This window comes from Ovis canadensis, chromosome 8 (assembly GCF_042477335.2).
Source record: "Ovis canadensis isolate MfBH-ARS-UI-01 breed Bighorn chromosome 8, ARS-UI_OviCan_v2, whole genome shotgun sequence".
Lineage (NCBI taxonomy): Eukaryota > Metazoa > Chordata > Mammalia > Artiodactyla > Bovidae > Ovis > Ovis canadensis.
The window spans coordinates 79,931,193-79,955,868 of NC_091252.1; the positions used below are offsets into that span (position 1 = coordinate 79,931,193).

The 24,676-nt window shown below is 38.7% G+C and overlaps 1 protein-coding gene across 13 annotated transcripts in view; it reads left to right on the forward strand.

Moving 5' to 3' along the window:
- Positions 1 to 24,676, forward strand: part of UTRN (utrophin) — a 555,792-nt gene that overhangs the window by 240,247 nt on the left and 290,869 nt on the right. For all 13 annotated transcript variants that reach the window (XM_069598624.1, XM_069598629.1, XM_069598632.1 and 10 more), the window contains 5 exons: positions 5,137 to 5,287; positions 6,482 to 6,657; positions 14,053 to 14,188; positions 15,834 to 15,983; positions 19,470 to 19,545. In XM_069598624.1, coding sequence (XP_069454725.1) covers positions 5,137 to 5,287; positions 6,482 to 6,657; positions 14,053 to 14,188; positions 15,834 to 15,983; positions 19,470 to 19,545 — 689 coding nt within the window. The remainder of the gene's footprint in view (positions 1 to 5,136; positions 5,288 to 6,481; positions 6,658 to 14,052; positions 14,189 to 15,833; positions 15,984 to 19,469; positions 19,546 to 24,676) is intronic.

Sequence of the window (24,676 nt, forward strand, 5' to 3'; positions counted from 1 at the left end):
CAAAATCCATTGGATCATCAAAAAAGCAAGAGAGTTCCAAAAAAATATCTACTTCTGCTTTATTGACTATGCCAAAGCCTTTGACTGTGTGGATCACAACAAACTGGAAAATTCTTAAAAAGATAGGAATACCAGATTGCCTTACTGGTCTCCTTACCTGATCACCTTACCTGACCTCCTATGCAAGTTAAGAAACAACATTAGAACTGAACATGGAACAGCAGACTGATTCCAAAGCAGGAACAGAGTGTGTCAGGCTGTATATTGTCACCCTTCTTATTTAACTTATATGCAGAGTACATCATACGAAATGCCAGACTGGATGAAGTAGATGGTGGAATCAAGATTGCCGGGAGAAATATCAATAACCTCAGAAACACAGATGATACCACTCATATGGCAGATAGCAAAGAAGAGCTAAAGAGCCTCTTGATGAAAGTGAAAGAGGAGAGTGAAAATGTTGGCTTAAACCTAACATTTAGAAAGCTAAGATCATGGCATCTGGTCATGGCGAATAGACGGGGAAACAATGGAAACAGTGAGAGAGGTTATTTTCTTGGGCTCCAAAATTCACTGCAGATGGTGATTGCCACTATGAAATTGAAAGACTCTTCCTCCTTGGAAGAAAAGTTATGACCAACCTACACAGCATATCAAAAAGCAGAGACATTACTTTGCCAACAGATGTCCGTCTAGTCAAAGCTATGGTTTTCCAGTAGTCATGTATGGATGTGAGAGTTGGAATATAAAGAAGGCTGAGTGCTGAAGAATTGATACTCTTGAACTGCGGTGTTGGAGAAGAAAGACTCTTGCGAGTCCCTTGGACTGCAAGGAGATGCAACCAGTCCATCCTAAAGGAAATCAACACTGAATATTCATTGGAAGGACTGATGCTGAAACTGAAGCTCTAATACTTTGGCCCCCTGGTGCAAAGAACTGACTCCTTGGAAAAGACCCTGATGCTGGGAAAGATTGAAGGGAGGAGGAGAAGGGGACAACAGAAGATGAGATGGTTGGATGGCATCACTGACTCGATGGACATGAGTTTGAGCATGCTCCCGAATTTGGTGATGGACAGGGAAGCCTGAGCTGCCACAGTCATGGGGTTGCAAAGAGTTGGACACGACTGAGCGACTAAACTGAACTGAACTATCAAAACACGCATGCTATTTTTCACAAAACAGGTTTGGTGTTTCTATATACCAACTCTTTTTAAAAATTCTTTGCCATTATCATTATGGTTCCTTATAAAGTAGGACCTTGTTGATTATCCATTCTGTGTGTAGTAGTTTGCATCTGCTAATCCCAAATTCTTAATGTGTCCCTCCACCATCTCTCTTCCCCCATGGCAAACAGAAGTCCATTCTCTATGTCTGTATACACCACCAGCTCTTTAGTAGCAAGAGTAGAGGCCACACATATCTACGTCTTGAACACTTCCCAGCTGACATTTTTTGTGGAGCCTGAGTTAAGAAACACCAGTCTGTTGTATTTTGCTTTATTTTTCTTAAATGAGCAGCCAATTTGCTCTATACATTTTGCTGAATAATCCAGCTCTCCATTATCATTGGTGAAGTGAAGTGAAGTCGCTCAGTCGTGTCTGACTCTTTGTGACCCCATGGACTGTAGCCTACCACGCTCCTCCGTCCATGGGATTTTCCAGGCAAGAGTACTGGAGTGGGATGCCATTTCCTTCTCCAGAGGATCTTCCCAACCCAGGGATCGAACCTGGGTCTCCTGCATTGTAGGCAGACGCTTTACCATGTGAGCCACCAAGAAAGTATCATTGGTGATACTTCCTTTATCATACACTTAAAGGCATTTCTACTTTATGTTTATTTAATTTTGCTAATTCCACCTTATCGCACCATCAATTTTAATCTAATACCATAACATTTTCATTTTCAAAGCATTATAAAGTTTTTAAATCCATCACAGTAAGTTTCCTCTAATTATTCTAACATTAAAATTCATACTCTTTTTCTATATTTATTCTTCCAGTAAAATTTTAGTCATTTTAATCAATTTTAGAAAAAACGGTCAATTTGAAATGTATTCTTTCATTCATTTGGATCCTTTCTGTGTCTTCAGTAAGGTTTTGAAGATTTGTCTACATCTTTCTCTCTAAGACTATCGCTTGGCAGTTTTGTGCTTTTTTTTCGTTTGTAGAATTGATGTATGTTAAGTTTCTTCTGCACCTTCTGCACTGTGTTTATTTGTGTGTGTGTGTGTACACCTCGGTATATGGGTATAACATTTGTTTTCTTAGTCTTTCTTATGACACATCAGTTGTGTATATGATTTTGTTTCTTCTTTTTTCACTTATCCTATTTGCATATATGCATCTGGCTAATGTGTCAGAATTTCAAGGACGTTGTGGATTATGTTGATTGCCAATATTCATGCCATTTTTGTGATTATAAAAATTTTAGCAAGTAGTTTTTTTCCTAGATATTTTTTTAATTGAGCACAGGACAGTGTTCTCTTATGTTAGAAAGTTCTTCTCTATCACATTTGTATTTTATTATTTTCTTTTCTGTGCTTGCTAGATTTCATTTGCTGGGAGGTTGTCTCTCTTATTTGGTTTGGCCCAGCACTTGGATGCATTAGTTGTTTACGTTCTTATTCATGCCTCTAATTTTTGTCTTGCTTTCCTCTTCCAACCTTGGTAACCTATCCTAAAATGTTTATTTCCTCCCTTTCCTGTATATCTAGTTTTAAAGGCAGTACTTGAGAGCGCTCCTTTCTATTCTATTCTTTTCTTAGAACATCAAGGCACTGGCAAATATTCTGTGCTTACATGGTTTCAGTTATAGATGATAATTACATCTGGTGACCACCAAGTCCATTTGTCTAAAGAGTTCTCTATGCTGTTTTGCCTATGAATTTTTTTTTTAGTATTATTGATCTGTGGTAAAAGATAAATACTTTGAAAATAATCAGATATCTTTCTTTGAGAACTCCTTTATGCCTCCTTCGCAATAAGATGAGTTTGGGAGGGAATATATCAAGTTGGAATATTAGAGACAGTAAACTTACATGCTTCTGTTTCTAATACAAACCATAGATGGGGTAAGACTTGTACTTTGAGTCCTATGAGTCTCTGGAAGTCCATAGTCCTTTGCAATTCCCTGCTGCCTCCCATAAAAGCTGGCTGGATTAGAGAGGATGAGATAGTTCTTTGAATCCCATCTGAACATGGATCTTTCTGTCGTGTTTTTTTTTTTTTTAATATAAAATCCACAGGTATTATGCTTAGATTTACTGGAATTTATGTTCTGTTTTGATGGTAATTATCTTTACTAAGTTTAACATTTCTATTCTCAGTCTTTGGAGCAGCCTTTCTAGCAATATTTTCTATTCACACTTCACCATCTCAGAATTTATGTTTGCTGTGTTTTTACAAATGATAGTGAAGATTATCTTAATATCTTCTCATCACGTTTTGTTTGAAGTGCTTTTATTTTTGTCATGCCCAATAGAATGTTGTTACCTTGTGGGCACTCAGCAAATATTAATTGAATTTTCAAAATGTTTTTCATGGAAGAAGGAAACATAAACATTATTTAGCAGTTAGCGATGTTAGGGACCATTTTATTGCTTTTTAAAATATTAATATTACCTTTTTATTACAAACTATTTTGTATTGTCACTAAAATTTCTGAGATCTCTTCTAAACTTCTCCTGGTACCACTACTCTAAATTAAAAGGTCGACAGAAATGACATAGGATTCCAAGCCAAGAAGGCTTTTCCTCTTCATATGTATTTTATTTTGTTCCAGATATGACAAGCACTGGAATCTGACTTTATCTCATTTCTAACGAGTTAGGTTTGAATAGAAGTCTTAGCAGTCTTTGTCTCATTGTCTAACCTGAGCTTTGCAGCTTCTCCCATCCTGCTGTGTGTTCCGATCAGTGAGACACACCAGGTTAGTTACAGCACAGAGTATACGTTAGTCTACTGCTGCTGCTGCTGCTGCTGCTAAGTGTAGCGCAGCCATAATAAGAGACTGCAGATGGCCTAAACAACAGACATTTATTTTCTCTCGGTTCTGGAGGCTGGAAGTCCAAGATCAAGGTACTAGCAGAGCTCAGTTTCTGGTGAGGCTTCTCTTCCTGGCTTGCAAGGACACACCTTCTTGCTGTGTCCTTACATGTCTTTCCTCTGTGCTCTTGCAGAGAGAGAGAGACAGACAGACAGTAGCAGATAGACAGAAAGAGACACAGAAAGAGATTCTTATGTCTCTTTCTCTTATTAGGCCAACAGTTCTATGGGATTAGTGACCGATACGACCTCATTTGGACTTCCCTGGTGGCTCAGAGGGTAAAGAATACACCTGCAGTGCAGGAGATGTGGGTTCAATCACTGGGTCAGGCAGATCCCCTGGAGAAGCAAATGGCAACCCACTCCAGTGTTCTTGCCTGGGAAATCCCATGGCCAGAAGAGCCTGCTGGGCCACAGTCCCTGGGGACACAAAGAGTCGGACATGACTGAGAAACTAACACTTATGATCTCATTTAACCTGAATTACCTCCCTAAACACCCTGTCTCCAAATATAGTCATGTTAAGGGTTAGGGCTTCGACATATGGATTTGGGGGGGGGGGGTATACAATTCAGTCTGTAGCACAGAGTTAATAGACTGCAAGGGAATTTTGATGTGTTTTGGCCTTTAAGTTTTGTTCTAGCTGGGAACTAAGTGTTTTGGAAATAAAATACCCTAATTTTTTCCTAAGAGAATAAAGTAATTAATCATATTATACATTTCATGATATCTAAAATGTTAAGTGTTCAAAGTTGGGTGGGCTAACACGCCTGCAGCTAATCTATCTTGATTTTTGCAGACAGAGATGCCTCTCTATTCAATTAGAAAACTGCCTAGTGTGTGTGTGTCTGTGTGCATGATGTGAGGGGGAAGGTAGATGCAGATTGCTTTACTCTTGGTATGATGCATGTTTCTGTAAGAGGAATCATTAACAGTAATCCATTACGAAAACTGGTCTTATAGAGCAGTGAGCTGTGAATTCACTCATTTTAAGGCTTTTGGTTTAAATGAGATTTAAATTTCCTTTTTAGAAAATCGCTTCTAGACAGTCCTGGAAAGTTTGGAAACCTATTTTGTTTGTTGCCCCTTAGTTATTTTGATAGGGCTATGGAGGAATGGAGACAGTTCCACTGTGACCTTAATGACCTCACACACTGGATAACAGAAGCTGAAGAGTTACTGGCTGGTACTTTTGGTCAGGATGGTGGCCTGGACTTAGAGAAGGCCAGGATACATCAGCAGGTGAGTGCTTTCTGTAAGAGGCTGGGGACATGCTGAAAACTTGGCTTATTTAGTATGCACCATTTAAGACAGGTTTTAAAAGGAGGGGCCTACAATATTAATTTTTCAGGGATATACAGACAATCTGTTATTTTTGTTCCAGTTCTAGTTTTCAGTTTCAAAGGTCTATGAAAAAAATAGTCTTTCAATTTAAATTAGGAATTTAAAGAAATTTAAATAATATTTGAAAAATATCAAAACAATTTTATTTTTAAAATTTTATATTCAGAACCTATAAAATTTTATACTCAAGACTCTATCAAGGACAAAAAGATATCTGTATACCTCACCTTTATTTTCTATAGTTAAATACTTAGAGATCTTATTTTTCTTTGTATCATTGATCATTATTATAAAAGTAAATTATTTTTGAGTTATATCAGGGCAGCTGCTCATGTAAGTCTAATTCAGTCTTGGGAAAATAGAACACAATAGCTAAATCAGTTCTGCTGACAGTAATAGGTCTTTAGAAATAACGGTTAAAATTTCAATTTACCCTTGTTGAGAATATTTTCTCTTTTATTAATTTTTTAAAATATATTTAGTGTAGAAGGTTTATGAGGAGTTAGAGAATGCTTTTATTTTCTCATCAATATGTTAATACATTTTTCTTATTTTTAGAGTCATAGAGAAGTACTTATATTTGACTTTAAAATATCCTTTCTTAATCCAGTGCTTAAAAATTTACAGACCAGTGAAGCAATGTCTCAATAAAATGCACGCTGAGGTTTACTTACATATGGTAGGACATAATAATATCTGGGAGTAGAGGGTTTAAACCGTTTTTTAAGAGACACTTTCAAGCCCGTGTTTAGATGATAAGGAATTCATTTTAATCAAGCATGATTGATGCTTATGTGTCAATATAAAAAGCTGTTATTTATTTTGTATTATTAGGCTGTTCTCTTTTGCTGTATTTTGCCTGATGACATTCATAAGAGTGGGTTAGATTTCAAAATAGATTTCATTTAATCTGTTGATTGAACTGTAATTAAAGTGTTAAAAATGCCTTTTTCATATACATAAAATATCTTTCCAGGGCTTTGTTTCTCTAACACTGATATTGACACTACGCCATGGTACCTAAATGGGTTCACTGCCTCAGAACAGTTTAATTTAGCAGTGGAGTTAATCTTGAGTGGTTCTCTGTTACAGGAACTCGAGGAGGGGATCAGCAGCCACCAGCCGAGTTTTGCAGCACTAAACAGAACGGGGGATGGGATTATACAGAAACTCTCCCCGACAGATGGAAGCTTCTTGAAGGACAAGCTGGCAGGTTTAAACCAACGCTGGGGTGCAATCGCTGCAGAAGTGAAGGATCGGCGACCAAGGTGATTAAGCCGTGATAACTCAAGGGCACGGGGTGAGGGTATTTGGGCAGAACCTTGAGATACAAGATGATGAGTTCCAAGTTCTTTTTATCATTTGATATTAGGGGGAGGGTATGGCTACTCCAGTATTCTTACCTGGAGAATCCCATGGACCGAGGATCCTGGCGGGCTACAGTCCATGGGGTTGCAGAGAGTCAGACACGACCGAGTGACTAACGCTTTCACTTTTTGCTCTCATGTTACAAGAGTTTTGCTGACGTTTAAGACTTCCACTGTCCACGTTCTGTATTTTTGTGTTTTTCTATGTTTAAAAGGCCATCCATTGTCTAACTTTTCTACTCAGATATGTCAAAAAAAATCTTCATTCCTCTTTTTTTCTGTTTATTATGACACAGGGACTTTGCGACCGGAATTTGAAGTAGGTGGAGGAGCACTCTGAACTCTCTGGCTGAAGAAGGGGGTTTCAGGGCAAGCTTCTCCCTCCCTCACTTCCTGACAGGGTTTCTGGGTCTTGATGAGGAATCTGTCTCACTGAGAAATTCTTGGTGTCTAAGGCCCTGTGTCTTTATACGTCAGTGCTGTGTACATAATACAGTTCCTCATCTATATGACATAGTAAATATAATTTATTATTGTGTTTTTATGTCAGATTATGTTGCACTGCCCCACATATTAATACTAGGGTGTCTTCTGGTTGCAAACATGTTTGATTACCAGTGAAAGAATACTCAACATTGCACATATTATTTCATGTATTACTTTACCATTATTTGAAATTATGTTTGAGACAGTCAGGATTTAATGGATGATTCCTATTTTGCTGAATACATTTCATCTTGAGAGGGTGAGTTAATGATAGTTTTGTTTTAAAATCTCCGAGATATTTTTTTCTGATAATTTTAACTGTAGATGATATATTATTTTAGTGATAAACTGTTGTTTTGTTAAAGGCCAATCTAATACTTTATCAAGTTCAGTATTATAGTATAACATAAAATATTGAACTTTGAGTATTTGGCTTGTGGCTGCTTTTGAAAGATTTATTCTCTTTTATTGTTAAAATAATACATGCTTGTTGCAAAAAGGAGCTTTTGCCTAATTTAGAAAAACTTTTATCTGTTTATTTACTTAAAATTTTTGGCTGTGCTGGGTCTTTGTTCTTCCTTGCTCAACTTTTCTCTAGTTGCAGCAAGCAGGGGCTACTCTCTAGTTGCAGAGTGCAGGGTTTTTATTGTGGTGGCTTCTCTTGCAGAGCACAGGCTCTAAGGACACACATGCATCAGTATTTGTGGCTCGTGGGCTTCAGAGTGAGAGCTCAGTATTTGTGGCACATGTACTTAGCTGCTCCATGGCACGTGGGATCTTCCTGGGCCGGGGATGGAACTCGTGTTCCCTGCATTGGCAGGTGGATTCTTTACCGCTGGACCACCAGGGCAGTCCTGGCAACTGTTTATAAACTAACATCATCTTTTATTTTGTGTGGTTTGGTAAAAGTCAGTCATAGTTTGTGTGTCTTGATTGAGAGGTAGCCATGTGGCAAAGACAGCATTTGGCCTCATTTAATCCAACAACACAAGAGAAGACTCGACACATGGATATCATCAGATGATCAACACCGAAATCAGATTGATTGCATTCTTTGCAACCAAAGATGGAGAAGCTCTATACAGTCAGCAAAAACAAGACCAGGAGCTGACTGTGACTCAGATCATGAACTCCTTATTGCCAAATTCAGGCTTAAATTGAAGAAAGTAGGGAAAACCACTAGACCATTCAGGTATGACCTAAATCACATCCCTTATGATTATACAGTGGAAGTGAGAAATAGATTTAAGGGACTACATCTGATAGACAGAGTGCCTGAAGAGCTATGGACTGAGGTTCATGACATTGTACAGGAGACAGGGATCAAGACCAACCCCATGGAAAATAAATGCAAAAAAGCAAAATGGCTGTCTGGGGAGGCCTTACAAATAGCTGTGAAAAGAAGAGAAGAGAAAAGCAAAGGAGAAAAGGAAAGATATAAGCATCTGAAAGCAGAGTTCCAAAGAATAGCAAGGAGAGATAAGAAAGCCTTCTTCAGAGATCAATGCAAAGACATAGAGGAAAAGAACAGAATGGGAAAGACTAGTGATCTCTTCAGGAAAATTAGAGATACCAAGGGAACATTTCATGCAAAGATGGGCTCGATAAAGGACAGAAATGGTATGGACCTAACAGATGCAGAAGATATTAAAAAGAGGTGGCAAGAATACACAGAACTGTACAAAAAAGATCTTCATGACCAAGATAATCACAATGGTGTGATCACTCACAGAGCCAGACATCCTGGAATGTGAAGTTAAGTGGGCCTTAGAAAGCATCACTATGAACAAAGCTAGAGGAGGTGATGGAATTCCAGTTGAGCTGTTTCAAATCCTGAAAGATGATGTTGTGAAAGTGCTGCACTCAATATGCGAACAAATTTGGAAAACTCAGCAGTGGCCACAGGACTAGAAAAGGTCAGCTTTCATTCCAATCCCAAAGAAAGGCAATGCCAAAGAATGCTCAAACTACCACACAATTGCACTCATCTCTCAGGCTAGTAAAGTGATACTTAAAATTCTCCAAGCCAGGCTTCAGCAATACGTGAACTGTGAACTTCCAGATGTTCCAGCTGGTTTTGGAAAAGGCAGAGGAAACAGAGATCAAATTGCCGACATCCCCTGGATCACGGAAAAAGCAAGAGAGTTCCAGAAAAACATCTATTTCTGCTTTATTGCCTATGCCAAAGCCTTTGACTGTGTGGATCACAAGAAACTGTGGAAAATTCTTCAAGAGATGGAAATACCAGACCACCTGACCTGCTTGCTGAGAAATCTGTATGCAGGTCAGGAAGCAACAGTTAGAACTGGACGTGGAACAACAGGCTGGTTCCAAATAGGAAAAGGAGTACGTCAAGGCTGTATGTTGTCACCCTACTTATTTAACTTCTATGCAGAGTGCATCATGAGGAATGCTGGGCTGGAGAAAGCATAAGATGGAATCAAGATTGCCAGGAGAAATATCAATCACCTCAGATATGCAGATGACACCACCCTTATGGCAGAAAGTGAAGAGGAACTCAAAAGCCTTTTGATGAAAGTGAAAGAGGAGAGTGAAAAAGTTAGCTTAAAGCTTAACATTCAGAAAATGAAGATCATGGCATCTGGTCCCATCACTTCATGGCAAATAGATGGGGAAACAGCGGAAACAATGTCAGACTTTATTTTTTGGGCTCCAAAATCACTGCAGATGGTGACTGCAGCCATGAAATTAAAAGACGCTTACTCCTTGGAAGGAAAGTTATGACCAACCTAGATAGCATATTCAAAAGCAGAGACATTACTTTGCCAACAAAGGTCCATCTAGTCAAGGCTATGGTTTTTCCAGTGGTCATGTATGGATGTGAGAGTTGGACTGTGAAGAAAGCTGAGTGCTGAAGAATTGATGCTTTTGAGCTGTGGTGTTGGAGAAGACTCTTGAGAGTCCCTTGGACTGCAAGGAGATCCAACCAATCCATTCTAAAGGAGATCAGTCCTGGGCGTTCATTGGAAGGACTGATGCTAAAGCTGAAACTCCAATACTTTGGCCACCTCATGTGAAGAGTTGACTCATTGGAAAAGACTCTGATGCTGGGAGGGATTGGGGACAGGAGGAGAAGTGGACGACAGAGGATGAGATGGCTGGATGGCATCACGGACTCAATGGACATGAGTTTGAGTGAAGTCTGGGAGTTGGTGATGGACAGGGAGGCCTGGCATGCTGCAATTGATGGGGTCACAAAGAGTTGGACACGACTGAGCGACTGAACTGAACTGAACTGAATCCTCACATCTACCCTGTGAGGGGGCTATTTAGATCCATTGTACAGCTTTGGAAACTGAGGCTCAGAGTGGAGAAGTGAAGTGTTAATAACTGTCCAGGGTCTCATAGAAAGTTAGTGACAGTACTTAATCTCGTGAATACTGTGCATGTAAAAGGTGGGTAGACCTCAGAGCTCTCTGGCTAAGTTTCCTCCTATGTGAATGAGAACTGGGCTATCTTCTCAGAGGATTGTCATGAGGATTAAAGGAGACACTTTTTGTAAAAAGCTTATGCTCTGTCTATTCATACTAAACACTCAAAATATCTAGTTCTGTTATTGTAAGCTATCCTATGACTTATTCTCCAAGCATGGTATTGCTGTTTTACCAATGATTGATTAAATGATTTGATCAGTATTTATGAACTTTGTGTTTAGCGCAGGGGATACAAGTATGACTAAAGAACTCAGAGGGACTATGATGAAGAAAATGTTTAAAGGAAAAAGTAATCTGTTGTGATAAAGGGTACATTATTATTATAAGAAGATAGTGTGTTGTCATAGACTCAGGGGTGATGGGCTGTGGAATTCACACATTCAGGGGAGGGATCCAGAAGCTGAAATTGAAGCATTTATACAATTTCCTATAAATTCTTCTTAAGGATGGTCTTGAAGGCAAATGGTACAGAACAGGCAAGGTGGGAGGCATGAAATAGTGTGGCTGAGTAAAAAACCTGTGGTTAGATGGTGAGAAGGGCTCAGGGGATCAGGGGCAGGGTGGGGAGTCCCATAGGATTTTATGTGTCATGCTAATGAGTTTGTGCTGCCAGGAGATCAAACCAGTCAATCCTAAAGGAAATCAGTCCTGAATATTCATTGGAAGGACTGTTGCTGAAGCTGAGGCTCCAATACTTTGGCCTACTGATGTGAAGAACTGACTCCTTAGAGAAGACCCTGATGCTGGGAAAGATTGAAGGCAGGAGGAGAAGGGGACAACAGAAGATGAAATGGTTGAATGGCATGACCAACTTGATGGACATGAGTTTGAGCAAGTCCTGGGAGTTGGTGATAGACAGGAAAGCCTGGCCTGCTGCAGTCTACGGGGTCACAAATAGTCAGACACGACTGAGCAACTCAACTAAAGTGAATGAGTTGGCAGGGAGAGTCCCTCTATCTTGAAAATGATCTCTTCCAGGTCTTCTTAAGAAAAAAGATGTACTTGCTGGTATGGTATTAGCAATAACTGTAGAAATTTCCCTAATCAATTTCAAATGGATCTCTGTGGAATGTGACAATTATTGCTTCTGGGACTGACATGGTGAAGCTAAAAGATGCTTGACTCATTTTTTTGAGAAGAGGAAAGAATAATGAATCTCTTCTCTAGCATCTTGTATTTTAATTAAAGCAGTATTTGTTTTCATAAATTCACATTTAACTTTAGGTTTGAATTTGTCTTAACTTGGGGCCACCTTGCAACTTTATGGGCTTATTATGTGTACTGTTATTACTCATTGAGAAATAACACACAGCTCAATTTATTTTTGTATTGAGTGTCTGTTGTTAAATATTTGCACAGTTCAGCAACTTATGGTGTTATTCCTTAATGAGCAATTGTTATCTGCTGTTTGAACATGAATTTATAACTTGTTTTTACTTAGTGATAACATTTAAAATGTAGATTATATTTAGCTAATTTGCAGATGAAAATTTTGTGAGTCTCAAATATGTCTTATTGAAATTACTTGATAATGTTGGTTTTCCTCGTAGATATATTTTCAAAATACTACATTAGTTGTGATTATGAAACCCTGGAAATTTAAATTGCTACTTTTTTTGAAACACAAGGTCAATAGTAATATTTTCATTGTTTTTCCGGTTGTTATTTAAAGACTCTTCGATACAGAGGGTGAATTACCTGTTTGGGTTCTGGTAGTCTAAACAATTCATATATAGCTTTATTCATTTATTTAAATCTTGAAGCAGTGTTCTCTCCCGATGAATGCTTAAAAATGAAAGCTTATGATCCTGTGGAGATTAGTCTCTAAGTCGTGTCCGACACTTGGAACCTCTTAGCCTCGCCTGCTAGGCTCCTCTGTCCATGAGATTTTCCAGGAAGGAATAACAGAGTGAGTTGCCATTTCCTTCACCAGGGGATCTTTCCAACCCAGTGATCAAACCCTGGTCTCCTGCATGGCAGGCAGATTGTTTACCGACTGAGCTGCTGGGGAAGGATGTGATTCTGTAGAGATTATCATCAATTTTTTAAAATTAAAGGTTATTTACAATGTTGTGTTAGTTTCAGGTGTACCACAAAAGTGATTCAGTTATACACATACATATGTATCTATTCTTTTTAGATTCTTCTCTCTTATTTGTTATTACAAAATACTAAATATAGTTCCCTGTGCTATAGAGTAGGTCCTTGTTGGTTGTCTACTTTATATATGGTAGTGTGTATATGTTCATCCCAAACACCTAATTTATTCCTCCCCCTTTCCTTATTAGATTTTTAAACATTAAAATATTCTCCTTCAAATATCACTGACTCTCTATTAAATAGATTATTTAGCATTTTATCTATACGTATTGCATCATTGTGTTAGGTGTGTTTGTGATTAAAAAGAAAAAATTATAGGCATAAAAATGTAAATTCTTATTAGGGATGACATAATATAATTCATTTAAAAAATTGCATTTTATTTTTAAGCCATCAGCTAATAGCAGGAGCTATAGAAGTGATACCACCACCAAGTTCTAAATAGCTTTCAAACTCTTTCTTAAAAATCGTGTTTGTCAAATGAGTTCTGATCATATTCTCATCTTTTGACAGATGGTTTATATAATTATAAATGTTATTCTTATAACATTAAAAGATGTAATTAAGGCAGTTCCTTTTTTATATTCATATGACTGTTTCCTTATGTCCTTTAAAACTTTGGCTTTGTTTTTCTAAACCCTTTTTTGTAACTTGGTGCTATTTTCAAATATAATACTTATTTTAATGAGCTCATCAAATTCCCATTTTTCTTGTCTTTCCTAATATTTCTAAAAATTTCCCATTTTTGGTATCTTGCCTTGTTCTTGCTGTTTCTTTCCTTCCTATGAATAAAGTAGAGTAATAGTTGCCCCCTAATGTGAATGTCATATAATGATACCTTTCTATCTCCATGGAGTACTCAAAGAGAATTATGTATTTTTCCTTATTATTTTAGATAAAGACATTTTTCATGTTTTCTTTTTAAAGCCTCCATTATGCTGTATGGTGGTGTCTAGCTTTAAAAAGTCCTTTGTATTAAATTTATACATAGTTTTTATGATGAAGGAAGACAACATTTTTTAGTTTCAATATTTTTTAATTTATTGAAGGAAGAAATCTTATTCTTATATTTGCATATAACTTTGCAAAATGTATACATTAATACTCATTTAGAAGTGCATGTTAAAATAATTGATACATATTAAGATTATTTTTTTGTATGTGGCATATTTGGTCAGAATATCCAATGTAGATATATAGTGTTCTAGTTAATTGGTTAATTTTCTCAGTATTTTTAAATAATTTGTCCTTTTAGGTTAAAAGGAGAAAGTAAGCAGATGATGGAATATAGAGAAAGACTAGATGAGATTATCTGTTGGTTAACAAAGGCTGAGAATGCTGTACAGAAAAGATCAACCACTGAACTGGAAGGAAACCTGCAAGAATTAACAGTAAGTGATTTATTTGTCTCTATATTTGCTGATGCTTTTTTGATGCATGAACATTAACACTAAAAATAAGATATTGCATGACTAAATAAGAAAAGGGGAAGAAGCTTTGTATTTATGGTAAGAGTGGTGAACTTTAAAGAGGAATATATATATATTTTTAATTTTAAAGAACAACTGTTATTTCATCATTGCAGAGGTAAGGCTTCACTCATGTAAAAATGATGTCATGTGGGTCTAAGTATTGGACCAAAGGATTTTAGAATATTTTTAAACTGTCATCATCATTTTAGAATATAATAATGCTGTGAAGTATAGTTTTTTCCTTTTGGATTTAGAAAATTACTAATTACTGATTACTATCTATAAAATGCAGAGAAGGCAATGGCAACCCACTCTAGTACTCTTGCCTGGAAAGTCCCATGGGCAGAGGAGCCTGGTAGGCTGCAGTCCATGGGGTCGCAAAGAGTCGGACATGACTGAGCGACTTCACTTTTCACTTTTCACTTTCATGGATTGGAGAAGGAAATGGCAACCCATTCCAGTGTTCTTGCCTGGAGAACCCCAGGGACGAGGGAGGCTGGTGGGCTGTCATCTATGGGGTCACACAGAGTCGGACACGACTGAAGTGATTTAGCAGCAGCAGCAGCAGCAGCAGCAGCATCTATAAAATGAGTTCTACAAGAAGACTCCAAGTGACTTGAGAGTTACTGCAGTTACTGCAGCTTATTATGGACTTAATGTCACAGTTGTATTAATTAAAGTTTCTTTGTTGATCTGCAACCAGCAAGAATTGTTTAAAATTGTATAGGTATACAACATATAAAAATACGTAAAGGTATATAGGTATGTTAATATACCCAAATGTCCATACATTTTTATATCCACAAATTTTATATTTTTTGTGTTAAGAATTAAAGTACTGGTAGAGCAATAAGCAAAATGTGCTCACATTTTTATTAAAAGAAATTGTGTGTGAGTATAGATACATATACATGAGTGCAGCAAGGAATATCTAAAATGATACCCACTAATCTGATTAGAGATTTTATCTAAAGGAATAGGATTGAGGTATTTGGGGAAAGAAAATTTTAATACCGATGAAAAATACATGGCAAGTGGTTATTAAGTTTTCATTTCAAAATCTGACAAATATCTAACAAGCTTGTTTGTGTTTATTATAAAAATTTTAGTAGTTTTCTTGGAATATGCCTTTTGTAAACAATTTGGGGTTAGTCACAAGGGTTAGCACAGTATATTGGGATAGGTAGACATGCACGCTTAAAATGCTTCTGTTGTTTCTCGGGATTTTTGGCCTTTTGGTAGAATAAACACAATTTTTATGATTTATCTAAGAACAGAATATTAAGTTGTCAAGATAAATATGATATTATATGACCCTGTTAAGAGGTGCAGAGTTGGGAGTAGTAATTCATTTTCATACAGTGCATACTGGAAGTGGGAGTTCATTCCCAAATTAGTTACAGTTTGTTAACATCAATTCAGGCTTCTTAGAAGTTTATTTTCCATTTAAGAAATTAAAGGCCCACATTTATAGGACTATTTCCCGTAGAGATTTCTAACACAGTTCTTGATCTTTTACTGGCATGACAAACTTTTAACCATACCTCTCTTCTGACTCTCTTAGGACTTAACCCAGGAGATGGATGTACAAGCTGAGAAACTCAAGTGGCTGAATAGAACTGAACTGGAAATGCTTTCAGATAAAAGTCTGAGTTTACATGAAAGAGAAAAAGTTTCAGAGAGCTTAAGAACTGTAAATTCGTCATGGAATAAGGTGTGCATTAAGAATTACTGTGATACCTTTTTCATGTTTATTGATTTTGTTCTCAAAGAAGTGGGATTATGCAACTGTTTTAAGTGTCCCCAAATATGGGCACATTTTACTAATGCTTACTAGTATTGATAATTATATTTTTTCATCTGTCATAGATGGAAGCTTATGCTCTCAAAGAATACTTATTTCACATGGGATTTTTTTGGCATAGAAGATTTTATATGTTATATACTATATTAAATAATGAGTGTATATTAGAGTTAGGCATTAAAATGCTAATAATTATGCTCTGAAAAATGAAAGCCTTAAAATAACTTTGTGATGTAGCATGTGACTTTTCATATATATAGATTTATTTCAAATGATTTTATTCATTCAGAATGTATTTACTAGGTCCCATCACTTCATGGCAAATAGATGGGGAAACAATGGAAACAGTGTCAGACTTAATTTTTTTGGGCTCCAGAATCACTGAGTATGATGATTGCAGCCGTGAAATTAAAAGACGCTTACTCCTTGAAAAGAAAGTTATGACCAACCTAGATAGCGTGTTAAAAAGCAGAGATATTACTTTGCCAACAAAGGTCAGTCTAGTCAAGGCTATGGTTTTTCCAGTGGTCATGTATGGATGTGAGAGTTGGACTGTGAAGAAAGCTGAGTGCCGAAGAATTGATGCTTTTGAACTGTGGTGTTGGAGAAGACTCTTGAGAGTCCCTTGGACTGCAAGGAGATCCAACCAGGCTATCCTAAGGGATATCAGTCCTGGGTGTTCATTGGAAGGACTGATGTTGAGGCTGAAACTCCAATACTTTGGCCACCTCATGCGAAGAGTTGACTCATTGGAAAAGAGTCTGATGCTGGGAGGAACTGGGGGCAGGAGAAGGGGATGACAGAGGATGAGATGGCTGGATGGCATCACTGACTCGACGGACATGAGTTTGGGTGAACTCCGGGAGTTGGTGATGGACAGGGAGGCCTGGCGTGCTGCGATTCATGGGGTTGCAAAGAGTCGGGCATGACTGATCGACTGAACTGAACTGAACTGAAGTAGGTTGTAATGGTATGTGCTACCAATATGACTAAGATAAAGTCCTTTTTCTCACACCACTGCTTCTTTTGCAGTTGAATCAGAGGTAAAGTAATAGGTTTCTATTTATTTTGACTTGGATACATAGCATAATGGGGCTTCCCAAGTTTCACAGTGGTAAAGAATCCATTGGCCAATGCAGGAGATGCAAGAGACTCAGTTTGATTCCTGGATTGGGAAGATCCTCTGGAGTAGGAAATGTCAACCCATTCCTGTATTCTTACCTGGAAAAGCCTGCGGACAGAGGAGCCTGGCGGGCTACAGTTTGTGGTGTTGCAAAGAGTTGGACATGACTGAGTCGATGAGCACATACTCAGTAAGAAGTCTGTCTGGCACATTGAACAGATATGTTTCTGTCTTGGTTTGGACAGGTTTTAGAATGATAGCCATTCTTCTATATCTAATGATTTAGATACTTTATTGACCCAGCCTCTCTGCTTGAGAACTACTGTCTTGATGGGTCACTGTTACTGATGACTCACACAGCTGTATCTCTGGCCTTGCCCTCTCTCCCCATTCAGACCTCATTACAGCTGCGTCCTTAGCATCTGTACATAGATATCTATGACATCTAATAGGCATCTGATACTAACATACAAGACGAGTACCTGACTCCACCTCCCTCTGGGGTCTTAGTTTACGTTTCCCACCTCAATTACTGGTAATCACATCCTTATTATGGTTTATGCCCAAACTCTGGACTCAGTTTTACAACATGTGAATTATATCTCAGTGAAAAACAAACGAATAAACCCTGGAGTCACCATCATCAGCTTCTCCTTCAAAATTCCTGTCTCCTTGATGGACAGTTTGAATGGAAGGCTCCATGAGTAGATACACAATAAGGCAAATGGAGCAATTTTAACAAATGTCGATATTGAGTGGCACATGGGTATTCCCTGGGCAATTCTTTCCTCTTTTCTTAGGCTTGCGAAATTTCATAAACTTGGCCACTTCTCACTGCCTCCGTGGCCACTAAGTTGTTTCCTGTGTGATCATCATTGCCGTCATCTCGTGTGATTCCTGCCACGGCCACTTCATTGGCCTCCCTTTTGCCTCACTTTCCCCTTTGTCTGTCTCTCCTTAACAAAGCAACCAAAGTATTTGTTAAGAATCATTCAGGTCAAGTAAATCCCCTGAGAAAAACCCACTAATAGTATTCCATCTCATTCAGAGTAATGGCCAAAGTCCTGATGGTGGCTTATGAGGCTGTCGTGTTCTGGCTTCCTGTTATCTCCCTGACTTCATCTGCTACACTCTCTCCTTGCTGTTTTTCAGACATGTTGGCCCCGTGTCCAACATGCCAGACTCAGCTTGTGCATATTCAGTCGGACCACATGTATTTATTTAACACAGAGGATGTCAATGGGTATTGTGTAGAATAGGGCATGCTGGTCACTTTGGGAGCACAATGTCAGACAGAGCTTCCTTTATCGCAGGACTTCACATAGATTCTACACTAATTATGTGAGTTATGAGAATCTAAGACCAAGCAAAAGCAAGGCTCATCATGTAGAGAATTTCAACAGACACATTTTAGGAAATACTAATCGGGAATTTTTCATTAATTCATGCTTTTATTTGCTCAGTGGGATTTTACTGGGCTCTCATTTTATGCCAGGTACCATTCTAAGAACTGGAAATGTAGCCAAGAGTATGAAAATGCTTCTTAACCCAAAGAGCTCATTGTGGGTGAGACAGGTAGATAAGCAATTATAACAAGGAGGTATCTGTGGGAATATAAAAGTGGAGAACCTACCTAACTTTGGGTGGTAGCCACGGAAGGTTTTGTGGAGTTCATATTCAAGCTAATTTACTAAAGATGAATGAGTATTAGTCAGATGGAGGATTGGAGGGAAAGACATTGCAGGGAAAAGAAGCATAAATGACAGGAGCTAGAGGAGACAGAGAGTGAAGCGGATGTCAGGGAGACAGGTGATGACTCCACTCTTGGACATATCTGAATATATACAATTGACAGGAAGAGGATGACTGAAGGTCTGTTTTGGAAAGTCATCAGTCTCTTGAAACTCCACTTGATAAATGAAGCAATTAGAAACCAGGACCTGGGGAGAGAGGCCAGGATCAAGCATAGAATATCTCTCACAGAGGTGGGAGTAAAACCACCATTGTAAAATACCAAGAGAACCAAGGGAGAGGAAGCGGCAGTATTAAATGTTGTACAGGAGCAGGCCGGCTAAGGACTGGATGACATTCTTGATGTCAGTTGGGGGTCAGGCAAGACCCCACTGAATAGTGAAAGTGGACACAGAAGCTTAGGCATTGAGGAGGGGCAGGAAAATGACAGCAAGATCATTTAGAAGAATGCTTTCTTTTGAAAATATCATCGTCCGTATTTATATACTATTCTTCTCTTTCTGTTTGGCCTGATGCTGTAGATATGCAGAGAAGTGCCTGGTGTGCTGAAGGAACGCTTCCAGGATCCCTGTTCTGTTGCTCAGATGAGAATTGCTGGTAAGATACAGCTTTTTTTTTCACAAAATTTTTTTATAAACATAGCAGAATTTTATGATTATGAGCATTATATGTGAATTAGGAAAACATTTAAAAACACAATGCAGTTATGACTTATTATTCTGCTTTCAATCATTTGAAAAGAATGTCTTCTCTAAACACAAGATGTATTTCACTGCCTAGTGTGTGCAAGGCATTTCCTCTCATGGGAAATAAGACTTTTAGCCTTTCTTGAACATGGAACCTGAGCCCCCAAAAAGCTTGCTGAAGGCGAGGGGAGAAGCAAGGTGGGGACGCTGGGGAAATAGTTTTCTAGGGACATGCAGCTTTTCAGCAAATCAATGGTAGGTCATTGTGTTAGCATGTTCTGGAGATGTGTAACTAGGCACTGATGACTGAAAACAAAAAGTTTGGATATCCCCGGGAGAAGGAGTTTAAGAGGTGTCCATCTCAAGGAGGCTATTTGTGGACAAATGCTGATCACTTAGATAGGGGAATGAAGAGTGTTTTCTCACTATTCATTTCCTTCCCTTTGCTGAGGCTAGAGTGCAGGCTACTGCCCCATAACCCCTGTGACCTCTGCTAATTAATCACTGCTTTGCAAGCTCTCTGAACCACCTTGGCCGGCTCTCCTGCTGTTGAGTCACCAGGCAGAACCTCAGATGTGGTTAACCCTGTCTGCTTCCTGTGTGCCATCTGCTGCCTCTCCCCTTCCTCCTCTGTCCTCCTGCTCTTCCTCCTGCTCCTTCTACCCCTCCTCCCTTCTTCTCACTGCTCCTCTCTTCTTTTTCCTGTTCCCCTTCTGGAGTCGGAAACTGATGAGTGACAGGACTTTTTTTCTTCTTTTTTTTGGAAGCTTATTCAGGGCCAAGTTTGTATTCCGTTTTTAATTGTATTTCCCAATACCTTGTACAGGAAATACCTGGCACCTGATTGGTTTTGTCGATCAAGATCCAGAACACTTGGATTAGCATTTGGGTCCTGCTGCTTTGTCACCTCAAGTTCAACTCCATAACCATAGGGAAGAGGCCTGATGCATTTTGCAAAAGCACATTAGGTTATTATTTAGAAGAACGCTTTCTCTTTTGAAAATATCATCATCCGTATTCATATACTATTCTCTTTTTGTTTGGCCTGATGCTGTAGATTTGCAGAGAAGTGCCAATGACTTACATCATTATCTAACATCATTATGGCAAAGGAGGGGGGAAAATTTGAATGCATATTTAAAAGTACAAAAAACACAGCACTGTAAATCAACTATGCTCCAATAAAAATTTAAAAGTATATATCCAAACAATAAAAATAAAAAATAAAGTACAAAAAGCTGCCAGCAAAACTATACCTTCCGTTAGGTGGGCAGTTTATTCTTCATAAGATATTCCTCCCTGAAGTGTGAAACCTGAAGCTAATTCCAGTGTGCTCTGCGCCTCCTATACAGTATTGTAATTCAGATTTTTATTATTCCTTTAAAAATTATATTAAAAAATAAAGTTAGCTGTTTTAAGGTGAACAATTCAAGGACATTCCACAGTGTTTTGCAGCCACCGTCTCTGTCTCGTTTGAAAATATTTCCATCACTCCAGAGTGAAAACTCTTACTCAACAGTTTGTCCCCTTCCCTTCTAGCCCCATCCCCTGGCAACCACAGATCTGTGTTCTGTCTCGATGAATTTATCTGCTCTGGATTCTTTCACCTGTGTATTGTCTTTGAGGTTTATACATGCTAGCTTCTTGCTGACTACACTCAGATGGGCACTCAGCACTGAAGACCAACTCACTGCACTTTCTTCTGAGTGCCCCTTGCTCATTTCTCTACTAATGACCTCATCTCATTTTTAAAAACTAAAGTACTGTTTGTTCAATGAGGTCTTCTTTTTCCCATCACAGACTCCCTCCATCTGCCTTCCTGTGTACCCACAAACTACATGCTTTCTTCCTATTCAGTGGAAGAGTTATCTCCATTTTGAAGACCACCTCCTCGTCCACTTGTGCTACAGATCACACCTTCTCTTGAGTTTAACTGATCCCCTTTGTCTCCTCTACTGGATCATTCTTATTAGCATACATCTTGATGCTTATAACTCTGCTGTTGTTGCTGCTAAGTCGCTTCAGTCATGTCCGACTTCGTGCAACCCCATAGATGGCAGCCAACCAGGCTCGCCCATCCCTGGGATTCTCCAGGCAAGAACACTGGAGTGGGTTGCCATTTCTTTCTCCAATGCATGAAAGTGGAGTCGCTCAGTTGCGTCCGATTCTTCGCGACCCCATGGACTGCAGCCCACCAGGCTCCTCTGTTCATGGGATTTTCCAGGCAAGAGCACTGGAGTGGGGTGCCATTGCCTTCTCTGCTTGTAGTGCTAGTATAGTCATTTAAACTGATGTATAGTATTTCGTGGCATGGGTGTACCTTAATCCTCAGAGCTTTCTTCTGTAGCTTTGTTCACCAGTCCCATGACTTTAGACACTTTATAACTTTAGGTAATTTGGCCAGTTCTTAGGCCAGTGCACTTGGAATCACCCTTGACTCTTCTCTGGGTTTCAAATCCAATCCATTGCCACCCTGTGCCAGTTCCATGGCCCATCCCTGCTCTTAAACTATTTATCTTTCATATAGATTGTTGGAATATTCTCCTAAATTACTGTTTGGATTCTATTCTGATCTTACCCCTCATCGATTATTCTGATAGCAGCCAAGCAATAGCTCTAGAAAACAAGTTTGATGTGTTATTCCTTTGATTTCAGTCTTTTAATCACTTCCACCATACATAAGTGATTTCTGTTCCCTTACCATGGTCCAGAAGCCCATGTATGATCTGTCTGCTACCCATCTCTGTAATCCCATTCCTTACCACTTTTCCTTTGTTATTCTCCTTCAGACATACTGGTCTTCTTGCTGTTTCTAATATGTCAAAAACATTTCTATTTATGGCCCTTGTGCTTGCTATTTCTTCTTTCTTTCTTATCCACATGTCCTTCCCTCAGTTATTACATGTTTCACATACTCACTTCATTTAGTTCTCATATATTCCCTTTTTAGATGGGTCTTTCCTGGCCTGAGCACCATAACTCAGTTACATCCTCTCTCCAAGATCCATCCTGTCTCTCTCCAGCTTCTTGCATTGGATTTACTGTATGCCATATATCCATCCCTAGGGGCTCAGATGGTGAAGAATCTTCCTACAGTGAGGGAGACCCAGGTTTGATCCCTGGGTCATGAAGATCCTCTGGAGAAGGGAATGACAACCACTCCACTATTCTTGCCTGGAGAATTCCATGAACAGAGAAGCCTGGCAGACTACAGTCCATGGGAACGCAAAGAGTCGGACATGAATGAGCAACTAACATTTTCACTTTCGTATATCCATCCACTCCCACCAGAATGCAACCTCCACGAGGTCAAGGCCTTTGTCTTGAAGTGAAGTGAAGTGAAGTCACTCAGTCATGTCTGACTCTTTGCGATACTGTAGACTGTAGCCTACCATGCTCCTCTATCCATGGGATTTTCCAGGCAAGAATACTGGAGTGGGTTGCCATTTCCTTCTCCAGAGGATCTTCCCGACCCAGGGATTGAACCTGGGTCTCCTGCATTGTAGGCAGATGCTTTGCCATCTGAGCTACCAGTGAAGTCTTATACATTCCCATACCTGTAGCATCTAGTCAAGTGCCTTGCATATAGTAGGTTCTTAATAGATGCTGATGAAGCAATGGATGGATAATGTAGGTTGTTTTCAATTTTTTAAAACTACAAAAAGTAACAGTGAGGATCAGGCAGAATGATGGGTGAGTTATTCTCCAGGGTATATCATGGTGAAGTACTGGGGTGACCATGGTGAATATTGGCAACTTTACTTCACTAACTGCAGTCTAGACTAGTTGTTCCAGATTACCTATCTACCTGCTGAATATGAACCTTTCCACTCATTGTTCTACATTGTTCTCAGCACTCCAACATTTTATCCTCAGAACTCCTGTATGCTCTTAAAAATTATTGATTACTCCCTTTTGTTTGTGTGTTATGTTTATCAGTGTTTATCTAATTAGAAAGTAAAACTGAAAAATTTCAAAGATTATTTGTTTGTTAATTTGTTCAAAAGACAATAAAAATACATTCTGTCAATAAAATATTTTATAAGATATTAACATAAGACAGTGTACCTTCCAAAACAGAAAAAATCAGAAAAGTGACAGCATTACATTTTTGAAAATTTTAAATTTCTGGCATAAGTGAAGAAACTTAGATTCTTGTATCAGCTTCTGCATTTGCTCAGTTCTGATATCATATATCTTGTAGCCTTGGGTAAAATGAGACTTTACATTTGAGAAAGAATGAGCGGGAAGAGCAAATAACTTATAATGATGATGCTTTTGGTTTAGGCATCCACATTCCTTGGAAGGATCTCTCAGGACCTAGAGATCCCCAGACATCACATTTGGAACATGTGACCTGTGGAAATAGGGTGCTTGATTTCAATTTGTGTTTCCTCAGTTATCTGTGTGCTTGAGCCTTTAAAAAGTATGTTTATTGTCTTTCTTACTTCCTCTTCTGTGGATTGTTGGTTGATGTCTTTGAGTTTAAAAAAAAATACTTAAGTTACTAATTCCTTGTCTGGAATGTGCATTGCAAATGATGAGTAAGTGAGTGAAAGTTGCTCAGTCGTATCCAGCTCTTTGTGACCCCTTGTGACCCCATGGACTATACAGTTCATGAAATTCTTCAGGCCAGAATACTGGAGTGGATAGCCTTTCCCTTCTCCAGGGGGCTCTTTCCAACCCAGGGATCGAACCCAGGTCTCCTGCATTGCAGGCAATTCTTTACCAGCTGAGCCACAAGGGAAGCCCAAGAATATTGGAGTGGGTAGTCTATCTCTTCTCCAGCAGATCTTCCCGACCCAGGTATCAAACCAGGGTCTTCTGCATTGCAGGTGGATTCTTTACCAACTGAGCTATCAGGGAAGTCCTACCTTCTCCCTTAATCTGTGGCTTTTAAAATTTTTGTTTGTGGTACTAGTTTCATAATTCTTAAACATTAGTGATCTATTAGTAGCTTTCTTTTTTGTGATTTATTTTAGAGCTCCTTTAGTCCTCTGAACTCATAAAGATTATTCTATATGTTACAATTTTAGTTTTCA